The sequence below is a fragment of the Thrips palmi genome, unplaced genomic scaffold (assembly GCF_012932325.1).
Source record: "Thrips palmi isolate BJ-2018 unplaced genomic scaffold, TpBJ-2018v1 HiC_scaffold_2, whole genome shotgun sequence".
NCBI classification, from domain to species: Eukaryota; Metazoa; Arthropoda; class Insecta; order Thysanoptera; family Thripidae; genus Thrips; species Thrips palmi.
In genome coordinates this window covers 12,197,507-12,210,458 of record NW_023144629.1, presented here as the reverse complement: position 1 = coordinate 12,210,458, position 12,952 = coordinate 12,197,507, and the positions used below count along the sequence as shown (strand labels likewise).

Genomic DNA, 12,952 nt, shown 5'->3' with positions numbered 1-12,952 from the left:
GAAAAATGATATTTTCAGTTTTAGCAAAAAATACCATAAAGTTGTCAGAGAAATCGAAAATTGGTCATATCTTCCAAACCGTTTATTTTTCGGACCTAAAATTTTGGGGCATTTTTCAGACACCTATGACCAAAAAATGAGCGAAATCGGCGCCGGTCGTGTTCCTCGACAAAATTGCCTCAAAGAGGTCGGCCTCTGCGAGCGGCTAGGCTAGGTGTACCACATCGTCTTACTTTCACACAGCAAATCCTAACTGTCTTGTTTTTGCAACTGTTTTGTTCCTTCAGATTCTACCTCTTGCCTATGCACTTATCGAATTACGGAGTCAGGTGGCTCATGGGGACTTACTCACCCACAACAGGCGTGTAGTCCCTGACCTTGATCCGGATTTTTTACATGTCTGATTTTGAAACAGCTCAACAAAATGCTGCTTTGGAAACTTTCCCTCGGGTCAGGCTGACTGGTTGCCTTTGGCATTTTGCTCGGGCGGTGTGCCGTAACGTCAGGTCCCTGGGGATCCATCCATAGTTCGAGACAACCAGAACGCTAGAAGGATAGTCCGCATGAGTGTTGCGATACCTTTAGCACCACCAGGTCGCCTCTTCGAAGCTCTGAATGCTGTTGTATTGGAGGCTCGAAGACTGGGTCTTCACGACCAGCTTATGGACCTCTTCAACTACCTCCGAGCCACCTGGATTGAAGGCATTGGTTCTATCTGTGTACGGAGTTCCTCACCGAACAAACATTGTTGCAAAAGCACATAACAGAAACATCAACTCCGAAGAAATTCCATTCAGCATCCACTCCGAAGTCTTGTTGGCTGAGCGACAGCAAAGCCTGTTACTCCAGTGGGGTTGAAAAGTTTTTTCTGTCTGTCTGTGTGTCTGACTGTCTGTGTGTCCGCACTTCTTATGAATGGCTCGGCCGATCTCGGTGAGATTTTGCACACTTATTGGGTATGTTCTTGGCTCGGCACACGCGAAATTTCACTATCCTAGCTCAACTTGTTCAGTTTTTATGGCCGAAAAATACAGAAAAAATCGAGTTTTCTGCAGGCAGATCAATTCTGTCTTGAAGAAAGTGGGGGTCTGGGTCAGGGTATGGAAAGAGACCGTGGTGGGGGTAGGCACTAAAAAGGGCGCGAATAAGGTTTCCCCATTCTTACACTACAACGGGAAGAAAATTACGAACCAGTTTTCCGACATAAAAACCAACAAAACAGCATTAATGCGGCTCATCATGATGTTATTTCAATAATTGGCTGAGCGATAGCGAAGCCTGTTACTCCATTGGGGTTGAAAAGTTTTTCCTGTCTGTGTGCGTGTGTGCGTGTGTGTCCGCACTACTCCTCCTGAACGGCTAGGCCGATCTCGGTGAGATTTCGCACACTTTTTGGGCATGTCCTTGGCTCGGCACACGCGAAATTTCTCTATCCTAGCTCAACTGGTTCAGTTTTTACAGCCGAAAAACACCCAAAAAACGGCGAAAAATCGAGTTTTTTGCAGGCAGATCACCTCTGCCTTAGAGAAGGGGGGTCTGGGGGGCGGAGCCCCCCAGCCCCGACAAGTTAATAAGTCACAAGGGATCTAGAATGAAGGGGGGTCTGGGTGGCGGAGCCCCCCAGCATGCATCAAGTAAGAAGTAACCGACGATGGACAAGCCATTGCCTGCCGAAGGCAGACTAGCGCCGCAGGCCAAGGTAGGTGCGCCAGGCGCGGATTGAGGAACAGGCAGCGAGACATCGCGAAGCCTGTTACGACAAGACGCGGTCTGGCGTAAACCTACCTTGTATAATTTATGATTCAGCCTTTTAGTGTCCGTATTCTATCCAGATTGGAGTTTAAAATATCCGAAATTTTATCCTGGAAAGTTGGTGAAAAACGAAATTGACGCCTTCCGCACCGGCCGCCATGGCATCATTTGCGATTGAAAATGGCAGGAGAGAACGTAAGTTTCACCTAGAACTTCTTTTTTTTCTGTTTAATCCTGTCTTAATTTTATCTAGGAACATGCCTAATGTTGTGAAATGTTCTGTTCATGGATGTCCAAACACCAATAAGACGCATCCCCTCCACAAGTTTCCTCAAAACGACACAGACAGGTACGTGAATGGGGTTAGAGCACATGGAGCGCATTTGCGTGCACACCATTGCACTCTAAGTTTTTTGTATCCACTCTCCGTAACCTGTGAGATGTGGAAATTATCGCGATGACCTGTTCGTCTTAAGATTTTATCGGATTTTCCTTTCTAAAGGTTTTTTTTCTTACAATGCTCTGTCTTAGGTGTTTGAAATGGGTTCGACTGTCTGGAAATCCGAAGCTTCTCAATGTTCCATTGAAGGATATGCACAAGAAGAAAATATGCAAAGATCATTTCTCCCGTAGAATGTTTTGGAACAACACCCTGAAAACCCTGAATAGGGATGCAGAGCCTGACATCCTCCGTAATGTGACACCCCTCACTACAGACCAGCTGAGTGTTGCGAGTGAAATTTTGGAAAAGTCCTTCCAAGTAACTTTTTTATGAAGATAATCACCCTGAAATATTCTAATGAGATGAAAAGTTTCTCTCCTAGGTGACCGCTGTAGGAGCAGGAGGATGTCAGTGTAGTGTAAATCCAATGAAACTAGTTTTTCTCGATTTGTTTCATTCAATTAATTTTGCAGTTTTTCACATCCGAACAAATATGTTTTAATCTCTAGACTTCTTATTTCAGCTACTGCTGCCTGTTGGTTGTGGATGTGGCGTTGTTTGCCTTGTTTAGACAGGAATCAACTTTGGAAGCTGCTTTGTTGTTGTCATTTAAACTTATGCTATTATCAAGATCAAAGCATTTATTGAAATGCATTTTTAATGTGGACAAAACTGTAAGTGAGGTTATAATTATGGAAGCGCTGCTCGCTGGGGGCTCCGCCCCCAGACCCCCGCATGTGTGGGGCGCGTGCCGAAGTATTTTCCGTGGTGACCAAAGGCAAATTTTCTAAGGAAGTAAATGTGCTGCTCCTTTGAAAGGTCTATTTAACAGGTTTTGACCATATAATTAAGCTACTTTTACTGCCCAAATAGATAGCTTGTGTTGCATTGGCTACTGTGGCAGTCAATGGGTGCATACAAGGTCCGGAAAATATTGAAGACTGCTTTGACAAGGATAGAGGTGAATGAAAAAAAACCGCAAGTCTCTACGACCACTCCTTGACCCCAAACATTTCTATGAGTGAGTCAGTGAGTGAGTCGCAGTCAGTCAGTCGGATTGGGGCTATATAGATTCTTGACTCGCGCTGCTCGCTGGGGGCTCCGCCCCCACACCCCCGCATGTGTGGAGCGCGTGCCGAAGTATTTTCAGTAAGTCCGTGGTGAGCAAAGGCAAATTTTCTAAGGAAGTAAATGTCCTGCTTCTTTGAAAGCTCTATTTAACCGCTTTTGACCATATAATAAGGCTACTTTTACTGCCCAAATAGATAGCTTGTATTGCATTGGCTACTGTAGCAGTCAATGGGTGCATACAAGGTCCGGAAAATATTGAAGACTGCTTTGACAAGGATAGAGGTGAAAGGAAAAAAACCTTAAGTCTCTACGACCACTCCTCGACCCAAAACATTTCTTTGAGTGAGAAAGTGAGTGAGTCAGTCAGTCAGTCGGATTGGGGCTATATAGATTCTTGAAGATGATTGCCCAATTGCCGGTGGCGGGGTCCCGATTACGGCACAGTTTCGGAAATTCTCGACCAGACATACCGATGGGGCGAATAAAATTTTTTAGTCATTCGGTCCCCTTTTTGGAAGATTGAGTAGCTTTGCTCGGAAATAGTAAGAATTTTTTACTTTTGAGATTTTTCCCAATTTTCCCATTAAATTTGGAATCGAATGGAAAAACCCGCAGGTCTCTACGACCACTCCTTGACCCCCAACATTTCTATGAGTGAGTAAGTCAGTGAGTCAGTCAGTCGGATTGGGGCTATATGGGTTCTTGATGATTGGTGAGTGAGGGAGTCAGTCAGTCGGATTTTGGGGCTTTATAGGTTCTTGATGACAATTGATGATTGATTTTGAGTATGTTGCCGGTGACGGGCACAGTTTCTGAAATGTCGCGACTTGATCTACCGATTGGGCTAATAAAAATTTTTAGTCGGTCGGTCCCCTTTTTTGAAGATTGAGTGGATTTTGTTGAATTTAGGCCTATTAAATCGTTTTTTGAGGATGTTGCCGGTGACGGGGACCCGATTGCGGCACAGTTCCAGAAACCGCTCGACCAGACCTACCGATGGGGCGAATAAAATTTTTTAGTCGGTCGGTCCCCTTTTTTGAAGATTGAGTGGACTTTGATAAATTTAGGCCTATTTAATCGTTTTTGAGGATGTTGCCGGTGACGGGAACCCGATTGCGGCAAAGTTTCGGAAATGTCTGGACCAGACCTACCGATGGGGTGAATAAAAATTTTTAGTCGGTCGGTCCCCTTTTTTGAAGATTGAGTGGATTTTGTTGAATTTAGGCCTACTTATTCGTTTTTGAGGATGTTGCCGGTGACGGGGACCCGATTGCGGCACAGTTTCGGATATGTCTCGACCAGACCTACCGATGGGGCGAATAAAAATTTTTAGTCGGTCGGTCCCCTTTTTTGAAGATTGAGTGGATTTTGTTGAATTTAGGCCTATTTAATCGTTTTTGAGGATGTTGCCGGTGACGGGGACCCGATTGCGGCACAGTTTCGGAAATGTCTCGACCAGACCTACCGATGGGGCGAATAAAAAATTTTAGTCGGTCGGTCCCCTTTTTTGAAGATTGAGTGGATTTTGTTGAATTTAGGACTATTTAATCGTTTTTGAGGATGTTGCCGGTGACGGGGACTCGATTGCGGCACAGTTTCGGAAATGTCTCGACCAGACCTACCCATGGGGCGAATAAAAAATTTTAGTCGGTCGGTCCCCTTTTTTGAAGATTGAGTGGATTTTGTTGAATTTAGGCCTATTTAATCGTTTTTGAGGATGTTGCCGGTGACGGAAACCCGATTGCGGCACAGTTTCGGAAATGTCTCGACCAGACCTACCGATGGGGCGAATAAAAATTTTTAGTCGGTCGGTTCCCTTTTTTGAAGATTGAGTGGATTTTGTTGAATTTAGGCCTATTTAATCGTTTTTGGCCCGCCCTTCTATTCAAAAAATAGGGGGAGGGCCTATGCATTTGCCTTTGTGTCTGTGTGTTGTTGTTGTTGTTGTTGTTGGCGTCTGTGTCCAAGGAAGGAGTTGAGCTAGAGTAACCAGATTTGGAGGGTACTTCAGGAGTACCGTCCAAACAAATAATCCGGTGGTGCAAATCCCGTCCGGGTCGCACAAGGGCTGCTGCAGGTGCATCATGGTTTACATGGGCGGGAGGGGGATTTCCGCCATTATTGGTGCTAGCAGGGCACATAGGGGTATTTTTGGAATCGGGGCGACGAGACAAGATGAATGGACCTGGTCTCGACCCCATCGGCCGCTTTTACAAGTTGGCCAGATCAGGATCTTCAAAAAAGGGGGTCGACCGACTAAAAAAATTTATTGCAGATTTCGATTGGTCTCAGCAAGACCTTTTCAACGAGGGGTCGGAAAGGGGGTCCAGGAGCCCGACTTCGTCTATTAGTCACATCAGGATCTTGAAAAAAGGGGGTCGACCGACTGAAAATTTTTACTTAAGTTTTGGACAGTTCTTGGCAAGACCTCTTCAACGAGGGGTCGGAAGGGGGGTCCAGGAGCCCGCCCTCATGAGTTATGGGAAAAAGTGCGACGGACTCGTTTTGCGCTCCTGCTGTGCCTCTATTGCAAGGAGTTGAAGTAGCATGGCAAATATGGGTATTTTCGGAATGAGGGCGAAGAGACAAATGAAATGGGCATATTCTTAGGACAGTTGGAGTAAAAAGTGTAAGGACTATTGCATATTGTGAATACAAGGGCGGGCCTAAGTCACGATGGTACATCGATAACTTTGCTTTACCCGCTCTCGGTGTGTGTGATGCGAGCGGGCCGAAGGCCCGGGCCTTCGACAGGCCAAGTTGGGTCTGATGCGAGGGCCGAAGGCCCGAGAAAAGGCCGCCGGCAGGCCAAGCTGGGCCGGCCCCCTGTCGAACCGAGTTGGCGGCGCAGCGAAGCGGAGCTGGCAACTCGGTTCGACGGAAGGGCGGGCCCTAGCTTGTTGAAGATTGAGTGGATTTTGTTGAATTTAGGCCTATTTAATCGTTTTTGAGGATGTTGCCGGTGACGGGGACCCGATTGTGGCACAGTTTCGGAAATGTCTCGACCAGACCTACCGATGGGGCGAACAAAAATTTTTAGTCGGTCGGTCCCCTTTTTTGAAGATTGAGTGGATTTTGTTGAATTTAGGCCTATTTAATCGTTTTTGGCCCGCCCTTCTATTCAAAAAATAGGGGGAGGGCCTATGCATTTGCCTTTGTGTCTGTGTGTTGTTGTTGTTGTTGTTGTTGTTGGCGTCTGTGTACAAGGAAGGAGTTGAGCTAGAGTAACCAGATTTGGAGGGTACTTCAGGAGTACCGTCCAAACAAATAATCCGGTGGTGCAAATCCCGTCCGGGTCGCACAAGGGCTGCTGCAGGTGCATCATGGTTTACATGAGCGGGAGGGGGATTTCCGCCATTATTGGTGCTAGCAGGGCACATAGGGGTATTTTTGGAATCGGGGCGACGAGACAAGATGAATGGACCTGGTCCCGACCCCATCGGCCGATTTTACCAGTTGGCCAGATCAGGATCTTCAGAAAAGGGGGTCGACCGACTAAAAAAATTTATTGCAGATTTCGATTGGTCTCAGCAAGACCTTTTCAACGAGGGGTCGGAAAGGGGGTCCAGGAGCCCGACTTCGTCTATTAGTCACATCAGGATCTTGAAAAAAGGGGGTCGACCGACTGAAAATTTTTACTTAAGTTTTGGATAGGTCTTGGCAAGACCTCTTCAACGAGGGGTCAGAAGGGGGGTCCAGGAGCCCGCCTTCATGAGTTATGGGAAAAAGTGCGACGGACTCGTTTTGAGCTCCTGCTGTGCCTCTATTGCAAGGAGTTGCAGTGGCATGGCAAATACGGGTATTTTCGGAATGAGGGCGAAGAGACAAATGAAATGGGCATATTCTAAGGACAGTTGGAGTAAAAAGTGTAAGGACTATTGCATATTGTGAATAGAAGGGCGGGCCTAAGTCACGATGGTACATCGATAAGTTTGCTTTACCCGCTCACGGTGTGCGTGATGCGAGCGGGCCAAAGGCCCGGGCCTTCGACTGGCCAAGTTGGGTCTGATGCGAGGGCCGAAGGCCCGAGAAAAGGCCGCCGGCAGGCCAAGCTGGGCCGGCCCCCTGTCGAACCGAGTTGCCGGCGCAGCGAAGCGGAGCTGGCAACTCGGTTCGACGGAAGGGCGGGCCCTAGCTTGTTGAGGATGTTGCCGGTGACGGGGACCCGATTGCGGCACAGTTTCGGAAATGTCTCGACCAGACCTACCGATGGGGCGAATAAAAATTTTTAGTCGGTCGGTCCCCTTTTTTGAATATTGAGTGGATTTTGTTGAATTTAGGCCTATTTAATCGTTTTTGAGGATGTTGCCGGTGACGGGGACCCGATTGCGGCACAGTTTCGGAAATGTCTCGACCAGACCTACCGATGGGGCGAATAAAAATTTTTAGTCGGTCGGTCCCCTTTTCTGAAGATTGAGTGGATTTTGTTTAATTTAGGCCTATTTGATCGTTTTTTGAGGATGTTGCCAGTGACGGAGACCCGATTGCGGCAAAGATTCGGAAATGTCTCGACCAGACCTACCGATGGGGTGAATAAAAATTTCTAGTCGGTCGGTCCCCTTTTTTGAAGATTGAGTAGGTTTGCTCGGAAACGGTGAGAAATTTGTTCCCCTTTTTTGTAGATAAAGTAGGTTTTCTCGGAAACGGTGAGGAATTTTCAACTTTTGGGATTTTTCCCAATTTTCCCATAAAATTTGGAATCGAATGGAAAAAACCGCAAGTCTTTACGACCACTCCTTCACCCCAAACATTTCTATGAGTGAGTGAGTCAGTGAGTGAGTCAGTCGGATTGGGGCTTTATAGGTTCTTGATTAGCTGTGTGCTTCCTTTTTGCACGATGCATTAAGTTACTTCTTTCCACAAGCTTCGCTCTTCCTCTTTGATATTTTCGTCTGCATTTAGGCTGCTTTGATTTCTGCTTTTCAAATTACTGAAGTGTGGTTTGCTGTTTCATTTTCCCTCTTTATATTTTAAAGCTTTGCTTGTACTGCTTTTAATTGTCTTTGTCACAGACTGTACATGCTCTTCTTGGTTGTGCTGGTGGTTTTTTTCATGTATTTGGAACCTAGCAAGATTTTGATGTGGATTTTACTGCTGAATAAATTGACTTTTTTGGAAAGTCCCCTAGCTCGATCTTCTTCACAAAATCTTAAAAGGAATGGCAATGCAGCATTTTCATGCTCTTATGTGCTTTGATTCTCCTTTTCTTTCTGTCTCTCTTGACATGAGTGCATGAACTAATTTGAGGGCTTTTTGCTTGTATTTTGTGCCCTTGGATTGCATCCATATGCTAGTCTTGTGCAAAGAGTGCTTTTTTTTCATTGGCTGTGCTAACTTACTTTTGTATTTTCCACAGGGCTTACTGAAGTGGTTCCTACTCAAGCTGACGTGGGATCTGCGGGCACTGAAGTACCACTTCCCAGTGTACCAATTGATTTTGCTGCAGAAGAGCCTATTACTGTGCATGTTGAGGTGGAGACAGATTCAATTCAGGCTACAATGGGGCCTGTCTGCATTGAAGCACCTCTTCCCAGTGTACCACTTGACGTTGCTGCAGAAGAACCTGTTACTGTCCGTGTTGAGACAGACTCGGAGAAAGGAGAAAATCAGCCTTCAAAGAATGCAGCCCAAGAAGAAAATCCACCTTCAAAGTCATCACAGAGCAAGAATGTAGCTGCAATAGCACAGAAGATATCTCAGCAACGAGTTTCAAAACTGTCAGTCCTGAAAGAAGCTGGTGTCGAGAAGGATGGCTTGTCTGATGACGCCTCTAAATTACTAAGAGTCGCTCACATGTATAAATCCAGGTTGGCAAGGTCCGAGAAGAAATTGAAAGAAGCTAATAGTCGATTGGTAGACTTAGAGAAGCCAGAAAGTCATGCAAGAGTCCTCTCAGACAAAATCTCGCCTGCACTTAATGTTTTGCTTAAAGGAGAACTATTAAATGGGTCACGAGACCCCCGTGGTCGTGATTGGTGTGAAGAGTCTAAATGCTTGAGCCTTGTCATAAAATCATGTTCTCGTAAAACATATTCCCTTCTGGAGAAAATGTTTGTTTTGCCAAGTTCACGTACCATTCAGAATGTTCTTTCCAAGATACCTTTAGAGCCCGGAATTAATGAAGGTTTCTTTGGTCATCTAGCAAGACAAGTGGAGACAATGACACCAAAAGAAAAGTTTGTGTCCTTGAATTGGGATGAATTCAGGGGTCAAGGTGGTCTGTTTTTCAATGAGAAAAAAGGCATAATCATTGGCTTCGAAAATTTTGGTCCATTTGGAAACTCAAATTTGCCAGCTGATGAGTACCTTATATTTTTAATCCGAAGCCTTGATCCCAATTCCAATTGGAAAATGCCGTTGGCAATTTTCTTTTCACTATCCATGTGTCCCGGAGAAATTTTGAAGAAAATGATAGTGTTGATTATCACTAAGTTGCAGAACATTGGCTTGAGGGTTGCAGCAGCAGTGTGCGACCAGGGCCCTGCAAATCAGAAAGCAATGCGGTTGTTGCATGAAGAGGCTGCAAAGAAGACTGGAAGAGTGGAAGAACCTGAAATTATTGTCAATGGGCAGACCATTGTCACCTTCTGGGATAATCCTCATGTCTTCAAGAATATCATTAATAATTGGCGTCTTGATATTCACAACTGTATTGAGTATGGGCCTCAATGCAAGAGAGCATATTATCAGCATATAATTGATTATTACGAATATGACAAGAAAAACTTCAAAGTTGGGCTTCTGACTCATGAGCAGGTTTATCCTGAGGGTAAACAAAAAATGAAAGTGAAGCATTGTACTCAAGTGGCAGGAGCCACTGTGGCCAATAAGGTAAAAAATCAATTGTGGGTCACGAATCAATTGTGGGTCATTTTTTTCGACGTGTCACAGCAGACTCCACGGAGATTGAATCGATTTGAATTTCACGGTAGACCTTCCTCCAACCTTTCTTTGTCTCCCCAAATAGCGTGTATGTCCGAGCGACGACTGTAACAGCTCATATCAGGCTTCAAAGGAAGGCCCTTCAAAAAGTCGTGAAAAAAGCGCCCATCCAACGAGGCGAAAAATCGTTTGTTTTTCAAATTGCCACCGTGAAGCTATTACGAGGTAAAACGGGACGTCCTTGCTGATTTCACTGGTGTAAATCAACTCAGAAATTTTCTGATACTTTTGCATATCAGAACATTTCTCATGTCTGAGTTCTGATGTTTTTTCGGACACCTATTTCTGATGTTTGTGTTCCTGATACCTCAATTTTCTGATGACTAGTTCTGATAACATCAGCTGGACTCATAAAGACATATATCAGAACAATTATTTTTTTCTGTAAATATATATTTTGATCTACATGAGACTCGGAAACGGGGAAAACGTCTTCGGGAGGTCGAAACCGAGTCCGATCCAAATCTGCAGTCCAAATTGAGCTAGGTCGCCATCAACTCTCAAAACGACAGTAAATGTGATCCGATCTCATTGAGATAAAAACTGGCCTAGCCAAATCTTGCAAATAAGACACTCTCCAAATTTGAAACTGAAATTACGTTAACTTTCTATTTTACAGGGATCTCGTTTTTTGAACATCAGACATCTGAAACATTTCTAACGATTATATTTCTGATAACTAGCAGTTATCAGAAATCAGATCGACTTATCAGAAAGGTCTCTTTTTCTGATCTGATAACGTATGAAAGTATCAGAAAAAAACATTCCTGATGACCGCTTTCTGATAAATAATTCACGTTATCAGAAAATAATCGAAATCTGATGTTTTTTTGTCAAGTTATCAGAAAATCCACCGTTTATCAGAAAATTTCTGATTTGATTTACACCAGTGTTAGGTTCATAATAGGTCAGGGAACATAAATTTACCAAAGTACAGCCGAAATCATTCGATGCCATGGTGCGCGGGTGATGGCAAAATAGCGTTCGCTACCATGCCCGACCCATTATTTTTGACGAATTTTGCGGTAGTTTTTCTTATATTTTTTGTTTTCTGCGCTTCTGAATGACTGATGTATCACAGTAAATTCCATTTTTCTGCTCAGTCACATATAGTACTACGATACGAAGGTTGTTAAAGCTTAGGCTACAGCCCCGAATGACAACGCTAGCTCTTACTTCCAGTCCGCCATAAGGCTTTTTTTGTTGGGAAGGGGGCATTGCGGGGCTTACATAGCGCCCGGAAGGGGACCGCTCTCTAACTGCAGGCTAGACACCCGAGGCCAGTCCGGCCCTGTAGGAGTCAAATCAATCCCTACAGACTAAATATTCTGACTGAAATAGATTATAAACTGTAGCAATACCTCACGATGACAGGGTGTGGTCTTGGATTGTCTACCACACCGGCGGCCCTAGAATATGCATTTCGTCTCTAGTCCAGGAAGTTTTACTCACATCTGTCTCACAGTGAAATAAGCCAGTTTATGTCGGTTTATGTATTTTTCCTCTTTGAGTGAAAAACGTGCCTGCTTGGTTTATTGAGAACCAGGGACCTTTTATTAATAAAAACAAGAAAATATCTTGCAAAAGTGGTCAATTTACAAGCAAAAAGACGAAATGGCCCACAATTGATATGACCCAGAATTGATTCATTGTGCTACAGATCCTGCAGTTTTCACGATTCCGAAAAATAAATTCAAAAGTGAATTCCTCTCGCATTTAAGCAAATCATATCCAAATTTGAGCTTTCTACAATGCTGACCCACAACTGGTTCCAAAAATCAATTGTGGGCCAAAACAGACTATTTTTAAAACAGCCACAGCTTAGTAAATATGGATGATAGACGGGGCTACTATGCTGCAAAACGTAGTCCAAGGACCATAGTTAAAGGCCCCACATGCACTTTTGTCACCAGGTCAAAATTAAAGGCCTTAATTTGGAATTTTCAAAAATGTGACCCACAATTGATTTTTTACCTTACAATTAAGTCATACAATCAACTGTCCTCCCATAATGGGGGCAATCCTATTCTGCCAGGTATTCATCATTTTCTCATTTAAATTAATTCTTGCCAAATTTTATAAAAATTATTGACAAATAATCTCTGTTAGTTCTATTTCACAGGTGCAGATGACACAGCCAACTTTATGCTCAAAGTGGATTATTTGTTTGACATAACCAATGGTTCAGCTCCCGGAGACAAACCAAAACCAGAACAACGTGCCCTTGTCACTGAAACGTCTTTCCACCTCGAGGCTTGGAAGGAAATGCGAAAAGAGGTGGCCACCTGGGCGTACATTGATAAAGAGGGCAAAAGAGTGATCATTCCTTGTTTGAAAGCGTGTCAAGATAATCTCTTAGCAGACCCTGCTTTGTGGAGACTCCTCGTGAAGGAAGGCCAATACACAAGTTTGAACCTCCGCCATGTTACCCAAGATTGTTTGGAAAATTTCATCTCTCAAATGAGAGCAACTTTGGGGCCCAACACTCATCCTACTTGTTATCAAGTCATGAATGCTTTTCGAACTCAGCTGATCAACAAGCATGTCAACTTCTCGCTCCAGAAAGGCAAACATTGCCAGGATGATGGAGCTCAAATGCTGACAGACATGCAACGTCTCATAAACAACAAGAAGACCCTCTCATCGGATAAGGATGAGAGTGTAGCTGGTCCATCACAACTGCGTGCAGGGCTTGAAACATTCTCTCACATTACGCGTGGTTTGAGAGCACCCCAGATAGCTATA

General features: G+C 44.5%; 1 protein-coding gene across 1 annotated transcript in view; it reads left to right on the top strand.

The window, feature by feature from the left end:
* Positions 1-1,878: 1,878 nt before the first annotated feature.
* The window catches only part of LOC117647746, an 11,751-nt gene continuing 677 nt past the window's right edge, over positions 1,879-12,952 (top strand). The window contains exons 1-5 of the mRNA XM_034389642.1: positions 1,879-2,101; positions 2,284-2,486; positions 8,622-10,096; positions 12,194-12,242; positions 12,330-12,868. Of these exons, the coding sequence (XP_034245533.1) occupies positions 1,911-2,101; positions 2,284-2,486; positions 8,622-10,096; positions 12,194-12,242; positions 12,330-12,868 (2,457 nt within the window). The 5' untranslated portion in view covers positions 1,879-1,910. The remainder of the gene's footprint in view (positions 2,102-2,283; positions 2,487-8,621; positions 10,097-12,193; positions 12,243-12,329; positions 12,869-12,952) is intronic.